Source organism: Peromyscus leucopus, chromosome 16_21 (assembly GCF_004664715.2).
Source record: "Peromyscus leucopus breed LL Stock chromosome 16_21, UCI_PerLeu_2.1, whole genome shotgun sequence".
NCBI classification, from domain to species: Eukaryota; Metazoa; Chordata; class Mammalia; order Rodentia; family Cricetidae; genus Peromyscus; species Peromyscus leucopus.
In genome coordinates this window covers 4,279,175-4,300,134 of record NC_051084.1, presented here as the reverse complement: position 1 = coordinate 4,300,134, position 20,960 = coordinate 4,279,175, and the positions used below count along the sequence as shown (strand labels likewise).

The 20,960-nt window shown below is 48.3% G+C and overlaps 1 protein-coding gene and 1 long non-coding RNA gene across 2 annotated transcripts; one reads left to right on the top strand and one right to left on the bottom strand.

Annotated features, from left to right (window-relative positions):
• On the top strand, positions 1-16,924 carry LOC114685334 (trem-like transcript 4 protein). The gene is given in 7 exon segments (XM_028859947.2): positions 1-364; positions 611-937; positions 10,322-10,385; positions 12,175-12,299; positions 14,957-15,014; positions 16,344-16,537; positions 16,540-16,924. Coding segments are annotated over 7 exon segments (1,080 nt in total). The 5' UTR covers positions 1-306; the 3' UTR covers positions 16,794-16,924.
• Positions 16,925-18,789: 1,865 nt separating this feature from the next.
• On the bottom strand, positions 18,790-20,355 carry LOC119086747. The gene is made up of 2 exons (XR_005090092.1): positions 20,051-20,355; positions 18,790-19,010 (listed from the first exon to the last, which is right to left on the bottom strand). It is a non-coding gene; the product is annotated as an uncharacterized LOC119086747 (long non-coding RNA).
• Between the last annotated feature and the right edge of the window lie 605 nt (positions 20,356-20,960).

Genomic DNA, 20,960 nt, shown 5'->3' with positions numbered 1-20,960 from the left:
TGGTTTCTTCCTGGGCTTTCTCAGCTTTCCTCACTCCGTCTTGTGAGTCAGGAGACTACAGTTTCTCTGTAAGCCTTTATCTAGTGCAGTTCAGGATCCTAGCTACAAAGCCTATGGCTGGAGGATCCACAGGGCCACACAGGCCTTGCTCAGCTTCTCTCTTGTTCACGGAGGTCTCTGCTTCCTCGGCAATTCATCCCACACTGGCTGTGGTGGCTGCCTGGATCCTGCCCTGCCCTGATCTCTTCTCCTCAGAGCATCCCTAGTCCTTCCCTTCCTGCCCCATCCCAGCTGAGAAGAGGACCTATGGCCTGGGAGGCCACATGCCTGCTGTCCCCCATCCTGCTTTTGCTCCTGGCCTCAGGTGAGGACAGGGGACAAGGACAGAGGGAAGGAACCGAGGAGAGGAAAGGGCAGGGTTGGGAGGTGAGCACAGACGGGCTCTGTGCTTGGGAATGCAGAATACATGGAGTGCTGTGGCCAGCAGCTGGTTCTAAGCTACGTCCTGAGTGTCCCGAGCGTAACACGAGGGTCACTCCCTGAGAAATGAACCCATCTCCTTGCCCTGCTGTGGAGGCTGGGCGGCTCTGACTGAAAGGTGTATTCTCAGGTTCCTGGGCACAGAACAGAGTGTTTCTTCAAAGAGCAGAGGGAGAGACCATTGTGGTGAGATGCCAGTATGATTCCAGCCAACGCTTCAAGGAGAAGGTGTGGTGTCAGGAAACATCAGCAGAAACTTGTGAAATCTTAGTGTCCAGTCGCAGCACAGATGCTCAGCTGTCAAAATTCTCCATCAGGGACTATCCTGATTCTCAATTCTTCACTGTCACCATGACTGCACTCACGGTGAGAGACTCAGGTCTCTATTTCTGTGGGGTCGTTGAAAATCTCAGAAGAATCTTTATTCTCAGAAACATCTACCTGAAGGTGTCAAAAGGTGAGCTCCCCCACTCTATATGGCTTTCTCAGCCTTCCTGAGTCACAAGGCTCCAGAGCTGGAGAGGGCTCTAGAAACTGCTTCCCCAGTCACCTGGAAACTGGAGCACAGGGGAGAAAGGCCCCTCCCCCAAGGCCACCTTCTGGTTCAGGGCAGAGCCAGCCCTAGAACCAGGCTTGCTGGCCTCTGGGCAGTTCTCAGTTACTCTTAACACCTCTTCCTCTTCTTCCTCTTCTTCTTCTTCTTCTTCTTCTTCTTCTTCTTCTTCTTCTTCTTCTTCTTCTTCTTCTTCTTCTTCTCTCCTCCTCCTCCTCCTCCTCCTCCTCCTCCTCCTCCTCCTCCTCCTGCCGCTGCTAACAGGAATCTCTTTACTGAAGGATCTTATCGCTCCCCCACAGCTGTCACAGCATCCTTTCCTGAACATCCCATGACTGTAATCCCATCAGAAGCCTTCTCTCTAGGGTTGGTGGGCTCCATCACATGAGAGAGACCTCAGAGCAAATGGAAGGGGCACGGAGAGATGTGGACTAAGAGGAGGCAGCTGGACAGAGAGGCCCACAGGAGGCTTAGAGCACAAGGCAGGTGGGCGGGGAGATGTGGGTTCTTGTTCAGGACCTTGACGGCTGAGAGTCTCTGAGCTCTGGGAAGGCAGCCCAGAGGCTGATGACAACTTGGGTCTCCTGTGTGTCTCATGCTGAAGACTGCAGTGGCGGGGAGCTTTCTGAGTTAGTCTTTCATGATCATAAGTTCACAGGGTGAACAGCTCCTCCCAGAGCTTTCCCTGCTGCATAGTGTGTCCAGCCCTTCAGTTCAGTGGGTGCCTGGAGGTTATGTTTATGAAAGCTTTGCCCCGGCACACTCCATGTTGGGGAGGCATTAGTTGTGACCTTCCTATGTTCAAACATAGTGGACCCAGGATGGGGAGACACTCAGCCAGTAAAGTGCTTGCCAAGTGTGATGGTTTTAGTTGCCAATGTGGCAGAACCCAGAATCACCCGGGAGACAAGCCTCTGGCCACACCTGTGAGAGATTATCTTGGCTTGAGGTGGGAAGACCCATTCTAAAAGTGGTGGCTCCATTCCCTAAGCTTGGGGTATAAAAGTATAAAAGGGAAAGTGAGCTGAGCACATTCATTGCTCTCTACTCCCTGACTGGATGCACTGCAACCAGCTGCTTCCGGTTCCTGTTGTCCTGACTTCCTGCTGTGATGGACTGTACTCTAAACTGTTCTTGTTGTCCTGAATTCCTGCTGTGATGGACTGTACTCTAAACTGTTCCTGTTGTCCTGAATTACTGCTGTGATGTACTGTCCTGTGAACTGTTCCTGTTGTCCTGACTTCCTGCTGTGATGGACTGTCCTGTGAACTGTTCCTGTTGTCCTGACTTCCTGCTGTGATGGACTGTCCTGTGAACTGTTCCTGTTGTCCTGACTTCCTGCTGTGATGGACTGCACTCTGAACTGTTCCTGTTGTCTTGAGTTCCTGCTGTGATGGACTGCACTCTGAGCTGTTCCTGTTGTCTTGAGTTCCTGCTGTGATGGACTGCACTCTGAACTATATGCCACAACAGACTCTTTGGATTAGGAAAGCAGCTGAACACCTTAAACCAGACTTAATGAGCCATACTATTAGGAATGTTGAAGACAGTGGTGCTGTGTGTAGGCCTGGCTCAGGAGGTTTAAGAGGAGAATATTAATATGTGACCTAGAGGTCATTTTTTGTAATATTTTGGTGAAGAATGTGGCTATTTTCTTTCCTTGTCTGAAAATCTGCCTGAGGTTAAAATGAAGAGTTATGGATTAATGGCTTTGACAGAGGGGATTTCCAGACAGCCTAGTATTGACTGTGTTGCTTGGTTATCAGTGGCCAATGCTTATGCAGATCAATAATGAAAAAGAGCAAGGAAAAATACAAAATATACAGTTTGAGGAGAAAAGGAGCGTCCAGGAAATGTAAACAGATTAAAGAAAAGCCTGCTACTAAGTGGAATAAAGGGAGTGGTGACCTCATACAAAGACCCCACCTAGCTAAGTGAAAAGGAATTAAAGAAAAATGAAAAGGGGCAAGGTGGCACACGCCTTTAATCCCTGCACTCAGGAGGCAGAGGCAGGCAAGCCTCTGAGTTCAAGGCCAGCCTGGTCTAAGAGTAAGTTTCTGGACAGCTAGACTTAAGCAATGAAGAAAATCATAAAGCTAGTAATATGTGTGTGTGTGTGTGTGTGTGTGTGTGTGTGTGTACATATACACACATTTGAACAAGTGGGCCATGTTCCAGCCCCAGAAAACAGCAGAACTTGGCAGCTTTAGCCATGTGGTTCTGGCTTTAGAGTCAAGGATACAAGAAAGTGGTTCTGGAATCTCCCTCTGCAATTAAGGAAAGCCACTGAGGCCAATGTGTCAGGGGTGTCCCTGCATGGAGGCCTGGGGAGGCCATTACATAAAGCTGTGAAAGTAAAGCCTAGATTTTGTTGAATACTCCAAGATGTTTGAGATACCAGAGTCATGGGATATCTGCCAAGGAAAGCTGCTAACAGGGAGTGGAACAAGCCCAAGAGAAAGAAGTGTGTTGCAGTCAACAAAGCTGAAAGGAGTTGGAGATCTGAAGGGAGCTTTGACATAGTGATGCAGAATTTGGAGTTTGCCCAGATAGTTTTTGGTGTATCTTTGGTCCAGTATTTTCTCACTATGCTCCCTTTTCTCTCTTTTGGGCCGGTAATGTATGTTCTATATCATTGTATGTTAGAAATATATGATATGCTTTTTATTTTTATTTTACAAGGGTTACAGTTAAGAGATTGTCATAAGTCTCTAAAGAAATTTTGGGCTTTGAACTTTTAAACAGATAAAAGATCAGTTGAGACTGATAGGCTATGGGACTTTTGAAATTGGACTGAACACATTTCTGCATCATGATATGGCTACGAGCCACTGGGGGCCAGGAAGTGGAACGTGGTGGTTTGAAAGAAAATGGCCACCATAGGATCATAGAAAGTGGCACTATTAGGGAGTGTGGCCTTGTTGGAGGAAGTGTGTCACTGAAGGTGGGAATTGAGGTTTTAAATGCTTAAGCAAGGCTTATATGGCTCCCTCCCAACCCCATCTCTTTCTTTCTTCCTACTGCCTGTGGATCCAGATGTAGAAGTCTCAGCTACCTCTCCAGCACCATGTCTGCCTGCATAACCCCATGCTTCCCCAATAACAATAATAGACTAAACCTCTGAACTGTAAGCCAGCCCCAATTAAATGTTTTCCTTTATAAGAGTTGTCGGGGTCATGGTGTCTCTTCACAGCAATGAAAATCCTAAGACAGATGTCAAAAGTGTGTGACACATTCAAATGCAGGACATGTAGGGCTGGGGAGATGGCTGAGTGGTACAGTGCTTGAAATGCATGCATGAGTTCTATCCTGAGTTCTGTTCTCAGTACCCATATTTTTAAAAAAAGCCTATCATGGTGGGCTACACTAATAATGGAAGTGGAGACTGGTGGATGCCTGGGGCTCACTGGTCAGTCAGCCTAGGCAAAGCAGTGCATTTCAAATAACAAGTGAGAAACTCTGCCTCAAAAAAGTAAGGTATCCTGAAGAATGACACGTGAGGCTGACCTCTAGTCTCCACATGCATGTAAACCCTTACACACGTGTGAATCCATATTCACATGGCAATGTCTACACACAAACACAGGATCATTTTCAAAGTTTGTCTTCCATGGACCACATGTCATGTGGCTCTTGCAGTTAAAAAAACAAAACAAGACACAACTCATTTAAGTTTTAGGGGAACCACTTCTTACAGAGCTCAAGCTCTAAGAGGGTAGAGAGAGCTAGGTCAGGTGAGGATGCATTGGAGCCCAGGGTTTCTAGTAGCCTGACTTTCTCTCAGAATCTTCATCTGAGGTCCATTGCAGGCCAATGGCAAGTAGGCACTCCTATACATGAATTCCCCTTGGGTAGCAGAGTTCAGTGAAAGATGAGCAGTAGGCTTGGAATATAAATGGGTTCCATTTCCCAAATCTCTACGTAGAAGTCATGTACTTGGGAAGCTCTTATAATGTATTCTTCTCCTCCCAAGATGCCATTGGTGGCCGCCATGGGCTTCTAAACTGTATCTCAGACTTGCTGTGGGCATGAACCACCTGAAGTCCTTATTTCAAATAAGACCCTGTGTCTCAGGAGACCTGAAGTGACACTTGCCTAGGAGGAACAAGTGTCTAGGCTCACTTCAGTGGAGACCAGTGTACTTGCAAGTTCCCCCTATGAATCTCTGAACTCACTGAGGAAGAGCTGGTGCCGTGCTGGGCTCTACATCCCTAGCAAGTGACAGTGGGTGATCAAGGATGGCAGAGGAAAGAGAAACAGGCCTCCCTTCCTAGAACTAGGGGAGTCCATGCCAAGTCCAAGAGGAAGCTCAGATGTAATACACCAGTGAAGACAAGTTTTAGAGGACGTGACTTACGGAGGCAGAGAGAACGGTGTGAGGGGGTGAACGGGGCAGCTGGAGAGGTGAACAACAGCAGATGTGAACATTTCCGTAACTCAGAAGCCGAGAAGTCTTCTTCACGCCTCGTTCCAGCCTCCCTCCTTTCTCTGTTCATTTCTCTCTCTCTGATTCAGGCTGACTTTACACTATATCTTTCAATTTTAGTAAAAGAAAACCTTGCTTTTTGAATGGCCATGTTCATTCTTCTCAGCTCCATTTCTATTCACCTCCTCACCCATCCATACATACATATATACATCCACCTGTCCATTCTATGCCCATTCATTCATGTATCTTACGCTTGTGTCTTTTGCAGATTCTTCAGGTCTGCCCACCCTAAGAATCACTCCTACTACAAGCCCAACTAAAGCTCCCATCCTTATTACCACAAAACAGCTGCCGAGAGACAGGACTGTGACCCAAGCCTTCCCCAAGTCCACAGCTGGCGTCTCTCCTGACCCTGGAGTCACCTTCCCAAATGTGACAACTGTTACCAGGTATGTTTTCTGGGCTCCTGGTTTGGACAGCTTTTATTTCCTAGTCCTCTATGTGGCCTCTGTGGGATTCCTTGTCATCTAGTCCTTTTGTCCCTGTGTCCTATCATGTAGAGCACTGTGTCCTCACCAACTTCCCCAGTGTTCTCCCTCTCTCTCTCTCTCTCCCTCTCTCTCTCTCTCTCTCTCTCTCTCTCTCTCTCTCTCTCTCTCTCTCTCCTGTGTGGATCTCTTTTCTGTCTATTGCTGTCTACCTGGAACTTGGAGAATCAAGACAAGTCTGCAGTGGGTTTTTCAGTCAGGTTGGAGTCTTTTTGGTTTCTGGACAGGGAAAATGGGGTTAAAGGTGGGGCAACTGTCCCCAGAAGCAGGTCAGAATGCTGACAACGGGAACCAGGTTCCCTAGATATGGGCTTCACTCCATTCCACAGAGGAGGCCAAGATGCCTGGGTTAACGCTTCCTCCTTTATGAATCTCCTGGACCTGAACTCTAGACTCTCTGCCAAACATATTTCTGACTGTTTATTTTAGAAAGTGATCATCTAAACTGTATCTAAACTGTCCCCAAAGGCTGTGGGAAAGCTGCAGGGAGGACAGAGTTGAAAAGATTGGATGGAAAGAATTTCCCAGACTCTGCAGTGTGGGCGGTCATTGAATCAACCCTCCATCTCCTCTCTCCGCAGGGTCTCCATATCCAGCATCGTTGTTCTCGTGGTCTGTGGACTCTTCATTAAGACCCTGGTCTTCACTGTCTTATTTGCTGTCACACAGAGGTCATTTGGGTGACAGACCATGAAACCACACGACAGTGACCTCTGACTTTCAGCCATGTCTGTCTCACAGGATGACCTGGGGGTGAATACTAAGGAGGGACTGTGACATGAATTAAGTCTGTAATCATGGCTGACATCTAAGGCTCAGGATGTCTCCTGCTGGCCATGCCCTCCCTCCTCATTCCCTCCATCATCTTGGGCATGTGCTCTGCACCCTCAGAAGAGGGGAAACAGTGTCCAGCACCCTTCGGTCATTCTGCCTGAGTAGATGAGTTGTCCTGAAATAAAGCCAGAGCCCAGTGCTTCTTGCTGTCACCTTCTGGGAGTCCTGAGGTTTAGTGTTTGTTATTCCTGCCCCCCCATCCTTCCCTTGGTTGGTGTAATTCTAGCCGCGTGGATAGGGCCCTTGCTGGTAAAACAGCCTGCTCTCCCGGCCTCTGGGGCCTTCCTCTCTGGGAATCAGGCACTCAGATTTGTCTTCATCTGTGGTCCTCTGAACACTCCCAACCATGGACCAAGAAGACAAGATCCCACCTTAAGAATTATGCAGCTGGGAGAGAGAAATCAAGCTCACCTGGATGCTGTTGTCTGGGAGACTCTTGGAGGAGGAGATGGCTTCCGTAAGATGGGACCAGTACCATGCATCATCACGCTGTGTGCGTTTATCATTGACTCCTCAGTGCAACTCATGAAGGCCAAGGCGTGTGTGACCAGCGTGAGGCTGTAGGAGCAGTGGCCCCACCTCCTGGCAGGAATGAAGTCTAGGGAGTTCCCTTGCTGAAGGGCTCCAAAGGCTGAGAGATGGAGAGCAGGGCTCTGCTGCCAGCTGAATGGCCTCTTCCTGGACTGAAGGGGTGGGGATGGAGGGAGGAGCCCATCCCGGACTGGGGAGGCTGTCCCCAGTGGGCCTCTACCTCCCCCTCACCTTCTTCCACCTCTCGGGCTCCTCCCAGATGCCCTGTGTCCCCAATGCTGTTTCTGAGACACAGGCATTGTCTTGTCATCTCTTTGGGCTCTAAAGACAAAGGGTCCCTGTGTGTGAGGAAAAGATGGTACATTAGCTCATTCCACATCAACAATGGTGAGGGCCAACTTCATCCTAAGGTTCCTGAGAGCAAACACATCTCACCACATAGCATCCAGCTCACTTGATCTCAGGCAGAAGGCTGAGAAGTGGCTATTCCACTCATCTTAGGTCAGGAAAGCGAATTGTTGTCAGGGAGACTTTCCCCTACTCCCCTGAAGAGATCCCAAGTCTTAAGGCATGCTTCCCCCACAGAAGGACGTTTCCTGTGAACAGGGCTCTCTGTATAATCCCGCCTGGGTTTTGATGAAGCATAGGGTATTTCCAGCCGGGCGGTGGTGGCGCACGCCTTTAATCCCAGCACTCGGGAGGCAGAGGCAGGTGGATCTCTGTGAGTTCGAGGCCAGCCTGGGCTACCAAGTGAGTTCCAGGAAAGGCACAAAGCTACACAGAGAAACCCTGTCTCGAAAAAACCAAAAAAAAAAAAAAAAAAAGCATAGGGTATTTCCAACCCCACAGTCTCTTCTGTTGGGAGAGGCCTCAGTGGAATGTAGCTAGAGTTTTTCTGGTCCTGCCTGGCCCACAGTCAGGACAAATCTCTCTAAGCCGCCAGTCCCAATGCAGCGCAGACCCAACCAAGTAAACACACAGAGACTTATATTGCTTACAGACTGTATGGCCGTGGCAGGCTTCTTGCTAACTGTTCTTATATCTTATATTAATACAGTTCTATAAATCTATACCTTGCCACGTGGCTCATGGCATAGCGGCACCTTCACATGCTGCTTGTCATGGTGGCGGCTGGCAGTGTCCCCCCAACCCCCGCCTTCCTGTTCTTTCTTTTCTCCCCTCTGTTAGTCCCGCCTATACTTCCTGCCTGGCCACTGGCGAATCAGTGTTTTATTTATTGACCAATCAGAGCAATTTGACATACAGACCATCCCACAGCAGTGGAACTCACTTTATCTTGGTGCTCTGGCATGAGTCTCTGGAGGACTGATGCAGAAGCTAATCTTCTCAGTGTGTTTGTTTTCTACCTAAAAAACCAAGCAGGAGGCCATAGTCCAGTCAAGGCCCAGTTGGTGTAGTGCTTGCCATGGAAGCTTGAGGACCTGAGTGCTATCCAGAGAAACCATGGAGACTAACTGGTTAGGGTGCAGCAGGCTTTAATCCCTCCTCTGGAGAGGCAGAGTTGGAATCTTCCTTGGTTTTACTAGCCAGAAATCTAGAGCACTTGGCCAGGTTCAGGCTTAGGAGAGACTCTGTGACAGGACACCAAGTGGGTGGCCTGAGGAGCAATACCCAAAGTTGACCTCTGAACTCCACATGCACTTTCACAAAAATCCCTCACATGCATTCTTTAAAACACTGAGAGAAATTGAAGAAGACACCAGAGACACCTCCTGTGCACATGGGTTGGTAAAATTTATGTGGTGAGCGTAGCCATTTACCAAAAGCATTCCACATATTGAATGCAGTCTCTGTCAAAAGTCCAATGCAATTCTTCACATAAATTTGATAAACAATCTGAAAATTCATATGGAAGCATAAATGACCCTGTGTACCCAAAACAATCCTGATAAACAATGAAAATCCCACCAGAGGCATCACCATTGCTGATAGCAAGTTATACTACAGAACCATCATAGTAAAAACAGCCTGGTGCTGGCCCAAAAACAGATTCGCCACCATAGTAAAAACAGTGTGGTGCTGGCACAAAAATAGATTCACCGATCAATAGAATGGACGCAAGGACATAGGTGTAAGTCCATACACCTATCACAAAGATGCCAAAAACATACATTCAAGAAAAGACAGCATCTCTAACAAATGATGTTGGGAAAACTACATGTCTAGGTGTAGAAGAATAAACCTTGATTCTTCTCACTCTGCATATATGCAAATCAGCTCCAAACAGACCAAAGATCTTGATAATAAACCAAATAGACCAAAGATCTTGATAATAAACTCCAAACCTTCTGTAGGAAAGCATAGGGTGAACACTACAGCACATGGGCTCGGGTAAGAACTTTCTGGATAGGACCCTAGTCATGCAGGAAACTGTTGGAATTGTTGGACCCCAAAATTTAGGGTCTCAAGTGGGCGCCCCAAGAACCCAGACTCCAGTACAGTTGATGCAACAGCACGAGGTTTTTATTTAAGCTTCTGTACAGATGGGCAAACCCTTGTCCTGAGAGTAAGAGTCGCATCTTACTGCAGCCCCATGGGGGCTTTTAAAGAAAAAACCCACAAAAGCTATAAGATTACAATTTCCAGAGAATCTGATACCTCTGATCTCCATGGGCACTGCACTCACATGCACATATCACCCCACCACAGGCACATAATTAAAAACAATAAAAACTTAAAATGAAAGAACATGGGAAGCAGGAGAGGCCCTGGAACATGCAAGGCCTCATTTACAGTCACATGCACTGTGGCTTTTCTTGGGAGGTGACTCCAGCTCCATTCACAGCAGGGCAGGTGGCACTCCTCAGGGTCTTCACTTGCTGGCTCCAGTGCCATGTGTGGGTTCCTCCTCTTCCATGGCTGGAGACTAGGGGTTTGGGGGTGTTGAAAAGACAGATTGCTCATTATGGTCTCTTACAGCTTCAGCCCCACCCACAGCCTCCTGGAGAACAACAGCCCTGGCCTCTGCCACCAGCTCCATCACTGGCAGGTACTGCGGACTCCCTGTCCTGTCCTGTTAGTCTTGTGCTTCCTCCCACTCTCCTGACTATAGTTTCCTAACCGTCACACTGATAGGTGCCCAGCTCTCACAGGACGGATGGATTCAGATGACCACTTCTGATCATTTTATATAGGCCTCGATCTTCTCATCTGCAAAATGAGATCACAATAATATTCCTGTATCTGTCTATCTATCTATCTATCTATCTATCTATCTATCTATCTATCTATCTATCTTTCTTTCTATCTATCTATCTATCTATCTATCTATCTATCTATCTATCTATCTATCTATCCATCCATCCATCCATCCATCCATCCATCCATCCATCCATCCATCCATCCATCTATCTATCTATCTATCTATCTATCTATCTATCTATCTACCTATCATCTAGTTATCTGTATCTATCTATCTATCTATCTATCTACCTATCATCTAGTTATCTGTATCTATCTATCTATCTATCTATCTATCTATCTATCAATCATCTATCTATCTACCTTTTATGATGAAGACCGACCTGAGACCTCACATATATCAGCAGGAGTTCTATGACTGTGCTGTGCTCTCAGCCTTAGTCTTTCTATTTTGAGATTGTGATTTCACTTAATAACTCAAACTGGTCTTTAATTCACTCTATCACACAAGGTGAACTTGAACTTTGGTCCTCTTGCCTCAGCCTGTTGAGTGATGGGCCTGTGCCAGCCAGCTGCTAGTTCTTTGTCACAGGAGGCTCTTCTGTGCCTTTTAAGATATTTAGTGGTGTCCTTGACCATCCCATGACCAGTACAAGTGTCTTTCTGAACACAAGTGACCACTAAAAATGTCACCAGACATTACTAGATGGGACGTGCCTATCTACCCTTGGTACCACCATCTCCTAGAGTGCAGTGAGGATGGACTGGGGTGTGGGTTAGAAGGGATCCCCACTTGCCTACTGCCTCACCCTTGTGCAGGCAGCCTCGTGACTACATTGCGTCTTTACCTCCGCCCTTCTTCCAGCCCTTCCGCTCGTCCTTCAGTGTGAGCAGGGTTGTTGTAAGGGAACTGTGTTAAGGAAGGAGAAATGTACGGCCTGAAGTTCTGTTCTCATGGTCTGGAATCGTTCCATGCCTGCTGATGGGCTTCCGGGATCCAGGCCCTTGGCCTCTGCCGTCTACTTCCCTCTGAACCCACATCCCTGAAGACAGTGGATCCCAGGGTCTTGTAGACCACTCCTTGTTTAGATATTGAACCAGAAACCAGCTGAGCTGAGATGTCCTTGATGACTTTCTCTACGACCTTGCCACTCAGCCCCTTCCCTAGAGGCTGCTACAAGCGTGTTCGTGTCTGCCTTCAGGTCTTTGGACTTGAAGTGACTTGAAGCAGGGCATATTGGAATGTACTCGGCTGGCAGAGCTGTTTGTCAGGTTCCCTGATTCTCCTGGGAAATGGCTGCATCCCACAGAAAAGGGCTGAGGTAAAGCTGCAGAATGGACAAAGATCTCTGGAGGAAGGAGCCTGGGACTGACAAGCTCAGGGTCCCAAAAGGAAGTTGAGGGCAGGAGACAGAAAAGGAAAAGGAACAGTGGCTTCTGACATTGTCAGCATTACCCTGTTGTGGAGACTGCAGGACCTAGAAGGCAGGCCCACTGCATATTAAAGGGGTCCCCTGCCCACCTGAGCAGGGGACCCCAGAAGAGGCTGGGAATCGCAGGCCTGGAGAAGGAAGGTTTTCTGGCAGGCAGTGTTCTGGGCTCAGACTCTCCTCACCCCGAGAATCTTTGTTCTAAAGCCCTCCAGATAACTGGATGTGGAAGGTCATCATTGCTGGTGTGGTAGTGGCCATCCTGCTACTGCTCGGACTTGTGGTCCTTGTCATCCTGTACCTCAGGAATGCTCGACGAAGAGCCCAGAAAGGTGAGACTGTGTTGTTTTCCCATCAAGGAAACTGACCTGAAAGGCCAGGTGTCCAAGTGGCTTCCTTCTCCTTCACAAGCACAGGCCTGGTGTCCCGGCTCAAAGGGGGCGAGGGGTGGAGGGTAAGGGGTGGGGGCAGGACCAGTTCCACTCAGCTTTCAGTCTGGCTTACCTACTGAACCCCAACCCCCCCACTTATTTGCTAGGATTTTGCATCATTTACTCTTTTCATCTTATTTTTTTATTATTTATTTCATGTGTATGGGTGCTTTGCTTGCACGCATTTCTAGGCATCGTGTGTGTGCCTGGTGCCTATCAGATCGCCTGGAACTAGAGTTATTGAGAGTTGTGAGCCGTTGTGTGGGTGCTGGGAATCAAACCTGGGTTATCTTGAAGAGCGGCCAGTGCTCTTAAGTACTGAGCCACCTTTCCAGCCCTTCCTTTTTTCAACTTTATGATTAGGGACTTGTTAAGTCTCTATAAAGGACTCTCTGGTTGATGATACTGAAATGCATGTTGCTACAATTTTAAAAATTTTTTTTTCTCAGTATGAGGGAGGAAGTGCAGAAAGATATGTAGGCAAAAAAAAATACAAAGTAGCAACTACGTAGAATGAACGAGTCAAAGGATTTAATGTACAACATGAAGGCTATGAGTAAGAACAGTACATCATGCCCTATATTTTCACCAAGTGAGCGGCTTGTAACTGCTCTTGCCACAGGAGGGGTATGGGTGCGCTGGTAGGTTTTTAACTGTCAACTTGACACATCTAGAATCACCTGGGAAGAGAAATTCTCTAGATCAGGTTAGTCTATGAGCCCGTCTGCAGCGGAGGGGAATTATCATGATGTTAGTCAATGTGGTAAACCCAGCCCATGTAGGCAGAACCATTCCCTAGTCAGGGGGTTGTGAACAGAATAAGAGGAAAATGTTAGCTGAGAGCAAGCAAGCAGGATGTGTTTATTCTCTGCTCTTGGCTGTGGGTGTGGGGTGTCTGGCTGCTTGAGTTCTTCCCGAAATGATGAACTGTAACTTGTAATCGTCAGCAAATGTCCCTTCCCTCTCCTGTGCTGCTTTTTTATTGGGATGTCTGCAACGGCAACAGGAATAAAACCAGACCAATCCATCATTCTACATCATTAACCATTTTGTGATGTATGTTCAACACCATATCATATGTAATGTACATCATAGATACACGTTTCAAAGGATACACAGTAACTTTTCTCCCTTTGTGGTACTAAGGACGGAACCGAGGCCCAAAGCGTGTTGAACACACGCTCTATCACTGAACTATGCCCTCAGCTCCCACAGTGAAAACTGAGGGGTGAGGATACGACTCAGCTGGCAAAGTGCTTGATGTATAACAGGAGGACCGGAATCCACTATCCAGCAGCTGTGTAGACACGGGAGCACACTTGTAATCCTAGCATCGGGTAGGCAGAGACAGGTTCATCGGCTTCACGGAATCAGCACGTCCCAGGTCCCAGTGAGAGCCTCTGTCTCAAAAAAACAATGTGGACAGCTCCTGAGGAACACCACTCAAGGCTGTCCTCTGGCTTCTATCCACATATGCACACACATACACACATGCCCACGAATATGCACCCCCTCACACTTACATACTTACACACACCCAAAGTGAATGTGCTACAAAGGGAAAAATTGTTTTCCTTCAGGTCTTTATTATTACTATTATTATTAAGGTTTTTTGAGACAGGGTTTCTCTGTGTAGCCCTAGCTGTCCTGGAACTCACTGTGTAGAGCAGGCTGGCCTTGAACTCAGAGATCTACCCACCTCTGCCTCCCGACTGCTGGGATTAAAGGTGTGTGCCACCACCACCCAGCTTCCTTTAGGTTCTTGAAGGACGTTTTACGCTTCAAAGTTTTGAGTTGTTAGCAGTAATCCCGTACGAGCACTGTGGCCTTCAGCTGACTTCTGTATCCTTTCTTGCTGTTTTGCCCTCTGTGCCCTGTCCATTTATTCTCCACAGGCCTTCCAGATATTTCTGGGGACAACAAGGTTAAATGCATGAGTAGGTCAGGACTCCACTTGTGAATATCATTTTTTCAAGCTCTGAAAAAAATCCTTACAGAGGAGAGAATTTCAAAATTCTATCTGCTTATTTTCCAAATGTTATGCAATCAATTTAGTGGGGTCACTGTGACATTTTCAGAAAACAGCACAGGAATGGTAAAATGCCCAGACTCTGGACACATATTCTGCGTTTTTATTTAGGAGTATGTATGAGTGTGCACACAGGGGTGAGTGTGGGAGAGTGTGTTCATAGGAAATACTTCACACTAAGGGCTTTTGACACAAGGGACTAGAAAGCCAACATCTTACCACACATAACTCCACCAGTGAACGGATTGTACTTAATCTGATGTTTAAATATGGAACTACAGTGAGTGACCTGAAATTGACCGTGAAGTTGAATGGGTTTATGCAGAATAGACACAGGCAGCCAGGCTATCAGGCTTTCTGACTCCTTGGACATTACTCAGTTCTGGGTGCTTGGGAGCTCCCTGGGCAGAAACTACCTTTGGCCAAGCCCTGGCCTCTCCTCCATCAGGGCCCCAGCCTGTTGTTGCCATGGAAAGTAGGGAGGTAGTACATGGGAAGTCTTTCCACTAACTTCCTGGTTTCCTCACAGCTGAGAACGAATGTCACCATATTTATGAAGACTTTCCAGGCCAACAGGAAGAAACCACTATAAGTAGGAAGGACTCTCTCCTGGGACCTAAGGTACCCTAGTTGTCTGGTGCACATCTGTCGTTGTGAACTTTGGTCTGCATTCAGTTTCTATTGACTCTCAGTGGTAGTACACACTCGTGACCGCGCACATCCTCATGACCCACTTCTGTGTTTCCTTTTTGTGTATTTCTTCTCCTTGTGTTCCCGAACTCAAACTAGAGAGACAGGCAGGCAGGCAGGCAGGCAGGCAGGCAGAAACAAAGAGAGAGACAGGGAAAAGATGGGGGGGGGGCAGGTAGAACCAGCTCTGGCCATCACCTCTATGGGAGATAGCTCTTCCTGTGTCTTAGGTCCCTAGCCAGCCTACAGACTATTTACCATTGGTCCAGTCAGTATGGGAACACTTAGTCCTCCTGAGGACTAAATGGTTTGGATAGTTTTGTCTCACCTGCAGACCCAAGACTCCTGGCACTAAAGACCCACAGAATTAGAAGGCTCCAGCCCTCCATATAATGCTAGAATTGGTTTCACGAAATGCGTCTCTAATGAGTCCCCTTTAACTCCACCCTATTCCAGCTTGAATGTGCATAAGATTCACTTGGAGAACTTAAAAGTTTCTTGAAGGGTATGGTGGTGCGGGCTGGTATTTCTAGCACTTAAGAGGCTGAGGCAGGATGGTCTCCAATTTCAAGCCAGCCTGGGCAACATAATGAGACCTAGTCTCACAAACACAAGGCCTGGGGGCTGTAGCTCAGTGATAGTCTTCGCCATGCCTATGTAAGACCCTGTGTTCCATCCCCAACATTGAAAAATATACAAAGTCATGGTTTCTTAGGCCCCCTCCCAGGGTCTTTGCTTCCACAGATTTGGAGTGAAGCCTGATTCCAGTTTGGAACAGGAACCTGGGGAGGCCAGTGCTTCTCAGCACAGTGGCAGGAAAGACAACTTTCCAGCCACCCCTTCCCAGAGGCCCTGCAGACTCAATGCCACATCCCATATCTTTGTAAAGAAATGGCTTATTTATTTTTATTTTATGTTTATGAGTGTTTTGCCTACATGTATGTATGTGATGGGTATACAGTGCCTGAGATGGTCAGAAAAGGGAGTCATATCCCCTGAGACTGGAGTGAATAGACAGTTGTGAGCTGCCATGTGGGTGCTGGGGATTGAACCCAGGTCTTCTGGAAGAGCAGCCAGTGCTCTCAACTATCTCCGATCTCTCCAGCCCGTGTTCTGCATCTTAAACTCCGAGCCTGTCCCTCTCTCTGCCCTACTCTGGTTTCTCACAGGCCGCCGGCCACCTCACTGCTGTTCTTTCAGCAGACATCTGTTTCCTCTGATTCTCAGGCCTTCAATCAGCAGACCCTCTCCAGTGAGGACGCTGAGATCACCTGCTATGCTTCTCTCATCCACCTCAACCACGTGAGCCCTCAGGACTCTGTCTCTAGCAACACCCAGCCCTACCTGAAGCCCTCGCCTGACCCCCTTCTGTCTGTGGAATATGCTAGCATCTCTAGAAACAGACTCCAGTCTTCCACGGCTCCCCAAGAGGTGGAGACCAGGAACTGAGGCTGAGCGCACAGGGCAGAGCATGTAGGCATAAAGGCACATCCCAGCAGAGGAGGAACTTCCTACAGCATAGATGGTCTCAGAATTTTGGGGCCACACTTTCTTCAAGGAAGATGACCCAAAGCACAGTGGAGAGGGCCTGTGGACCCCTGATCTCTCCCCTCTGGAGGCCAGTGCCGCTGGGACGGTCTACGTGGACAGAGACCTGGGCCAGTGCCTCTCGATGACTTGCCTCCCTTCCTGTGGTGACCTCCACTTCCTTCCCCACTGGCTCTTGAAACCCAGGAAGATTGTGCAAGTTCCCCCAGGAACTCCGAGTCAGCGGGGACGTCTGCCCAACCCCAGCTCCTTCCCACACCAGCCTGTTTCTAAAACCATCCTGCTCGGGAACTCTGGTGACCTTGCCAGGAAGAATGCTAAGATGCGGCCAGCGCCCATCAGTGATCTGTCTTCTGAGGCATTTCCAACCACAGCGGAACCAGGGAGCTTCCTTACCACAGCCAGCCGCACGTCTCTGTCAGAGCGCATCCCGGCTCCTCTGCCTTCTGGAGGACCGCCATTCTCTCCGCTAACGGTGTCTACCCCTTCTGTGCCACGTCCACCTTCCAGGACCCCAGCACAGAAGATTCGCCTCTGTCCGCAGCCCCAGGTTCCATGTGGACAGACTGCTCACTGGCGCTCAGACTGGGGGAGGCAGGTTCAGGGAAGGAATGGGATGCTGTGAGTGTGGCCCTGCTCTTGGGGACCCTGCCTCACCCTGATGCTCATATCTTCCTCCTGCAGCACAGATTTGACTGGAAGAGACTGGGTGATTCCTATCCCGGACAGGAGTCCAACTCCGTCTTGCTCTTGGGATCTTTGCTAATGGTCTCACTTGACCTCTGATCTTTCATGACTCTTTTTTTTTTTTTTTTCGAGACAGTGTTTCTCTGTGTAGTTTTGGTACCCATCCTGGGTTTGGCTCTGTAGACCAGGCTTGCCTCGAACTCACAGAGATCTGCCTGGCTCTGCCTCCCTAGTGCTGGGATTAAAGGTGGGCGCCACCACTGCCGGGCTCCTTCATGACTCTTAACAGGACCTTTGCTCTTGGTCTGGGTCTCAGTCTACATGGTCCCTAAGAACCCATTTTTATTGTATGTCCCTTGAATTGGCTCTCCTTTCTATGACTCATCCTGAGGGTTGGGCTCCTCATGAGCTGTCAAAATCCCAAAGAGGTTTCTCAGACTGGAACTCCTAGAGCTGACTAAGCTGTGTTCACTGGACCAGTACTGGTGGATACTTAGGACTGCCAGGCTCTACACTCAAGCTTGAGGATAGAGAGATTGAGTCTAGGATGTAGTTGGGGACACTTGTAATGTGCCCCATGCCTCTGTATGGATGGAGGGTACAAACAACCCTCCATTTTACCATTGTGTTTCTGGTCCTTGCTCCCTCAAGGATCTCTTTGTGTATGTATTGAGGGAGACACGTGAGTGAACAGTGACAGCCATGGCTTATCTGGAGGGATGTATGGGGGCCAGGCCAGGACAGGGGAGCAGATCCTAAGTGACAGAAGCCTCAAGGGGCAACAAGGGACAACGGGCGCAGCTCACTCTGCTGAGAGGTTCGAGGGGAGCAGTTCCTAATTTGCCAGTGGCTCCGGAGAGGACACCGTGAACTTCTCCTTTCTGCTCTATACGTGCTGCCCCTGAAGGCCTGGGCGCCTTTCCAGAGCTGTGCCCTCGGGATGGTGTGCTCACCTCTCCTTACCGCATGCAAGCATGCACGCACGCACGCATGCATCCATGCACCCACAGCAAGACAGCACCCTACACCAGGGGTGTTTGAGGAGAAAAGAGGTGTCTTAGTTTCACTTCCTGTTTTTGTGACAAAGCACCCTGACAAAAGGAATGTAAATGAACCAAGGGTTTGCTGGACTCAGTCAGAGGGTCCATTCCACAAGGGCAGGGAAGTTCTGGCAGCAGAAGCTAAATGTGAACAGCTGAACAATAAAACCCTTAGGGAAAAAAAATACAAACCTATGTGAGCTGGGCAGAGTGGCATACGTCTTTAATGCCAGCCCTCGAGAGGCAGAGGTAGATGAACCTCTGTGAGTCTGAGGCCAGCCTGATCTAGAGCTCCAGGACAGCCAGGGCTACACAGTGAGAACCTGTTCCAAGAAAAGAGTATGTGTGATTTCAGGGTAGAAGAAGATTTCTTGTAAGTCAGCAAAGGCACAAACCATAAATCATATGTTTGACTTTATTAAAACCGAAATCTTTGGTACCAAAGGAGATCCCAGAAACACAGCTACAGGATGAGCTTTAGACGAAGAGCACGATCCACAGTCCACGTCTCTGGGAAGAGATCACCAGCCCAAATTCACAGACATGGCTTTCACTTCATAAGAAGAAGGACGAGATGGTTTTGTGGGAAGCCTGGCCATCTGAGTTTTGTCCCGGAACCTATACAAAGATGGATGGACAGAACTGAGTCCACAAAGTGGTCCTCTCGCCTCCACACATGTGCCATGGTGTGTCCACCCCCAAGCCTCCTCACTAATAATTCTGGGTCAGGCAAGATGTCTCAGTAGATAAAGGTATCTGCTACTGAGCCGGACAATCTGAGTTTGATACCAAGGAGTCACCTAGTGGAAGGAGAAAACTGACTCCCACAGGCCTTCCTCTGACTTCTGACCTCAACATGTGTGCTGTGGCATGCACATGCATGCCCCTCCTCAAAGTAAAGTAACGTGTTTCTTTTTATTGAAAAAGGACAGATCATTTCAGCTGCCATGGAGGGGAGAATAAGCCTCTAAGTAGTCATAAGTGAACGAGGAACCATACAGTTAAATTCACCAGCAACCGCAACCAGAAAAACTCACATCTCAGCCAGAAACACCGATGGCCACCAGGCTGCCCGGGGCCTTGAGACACAGGGCTGGGGTGTGGCCCAGGGACAAGGGTCCTGGAGTCAATCCTCAGGACCATGATATTTATACACATGCACAGGAGCCAGGTCCATAGAGATATATGTAAACAATGCGTACTTTCTCCCTGTCCTCTCCCCTCCCCTCCCCTCTCTTCCCAACCCTCCCCCTCCCCTTCCCTCCCTTTCCTGCCCCTTCTCTCTCCTCCCCTCCCTTCCTCTCCCCATCTCTGTTCCCTTGTGGCTCTGGGAGTCCAACCCAAGGCCTCACACACGTTAGTCAGGAGCTCAATCTCTAAGCTATATCCCAAACTCTGACTTTACATTTGTGGATTCTGAAGGGTCCTAATAATCACTATTGGAAAATGCATCGTTTCCCCAAATGTGGAGGCTCAAATGGTCCTTTTTCCTGTAAAATCACTTTGAGTCTGTATGGATATCAGGTTTCTAGAACATCAATATTTATACAACAGAGAAAACAACATTTAACTATGGACATGGGATAAAAAAGTCAAACAGCTCAAACATAGCGTCACGTATAAACTTCAGCGGGAAGGAAGGTCGATGTAAATTCTACCTTACACGATGTCAGAGAGAACAGGGTTTTCATTTCGTGGATTCCAGCCATCTTTCTTCTCCTTTGCACTCTCTGTTTTCAGATATGGGGTTTGGCAAAGCTGCGGTGCGTGGAAGGTGCAGATTCTCTGTAGGTCTCTGTATGCTTAATTAAGACACTCTGATGGGCCAGCCTGACTCCATCTTAAGAGTAAAAGCCATCTTGTTACAAGGTCAAAATAAGTTCATTCCTGTTTTCTGTAAAACTTAGATTTAACCAGGTTTTGACCTGTTTTCTGGAATTTGACATGTTCTACCCTATAGTCCAACCATGATGATAACATGTTCAGCCAAGTTCCTACACAACCAATATTCCTCTGGAAAGCCCCCAACCCTTGAAGACTCCCTACCTAGTCTTGCAGATTTTTTGGGTCGGGGTATATAAGCCCCACTTTTCCTATATTCAGTGCTATTTTCTCACACCCCACTTTAGGTTTTCTCAGCCCTGTCTGAGAAAATAAAGCTTGCTTATTTTGACCAAAGAATTCGGGTCTTTACACTCATTCTCTAGGATTAACAATCAGAGGCCCCAACCCAAATTCTGAAGCCAGACCTTCGCTCTGCGACTCCGGACCAGAACGCTGCCTCCAGAGGAGGTGTGCGCCTTGACCATGTTCCAGGGCTCTGAAGCACACTTCCGAGGGGGCGGGTGTTGGAGCAAACTGCTGCCCTAACAACAAGCAGCAGACACCTGTCTGAGGAGGCTTCCATCCATAAGTCAGAGGCATCTCCTCTGTGACATCTGTGCTTATGCTGGGGTCCCGTCTGGGAGGCAGAGAGGAACCCGAGGAGGTACAGGTATCCAGTCCAGGGCACTAGCAAGCTCGTTTGCGCTGCCCGTCTGATTTTTTGTGCCCGATTCTTGGTCCCCT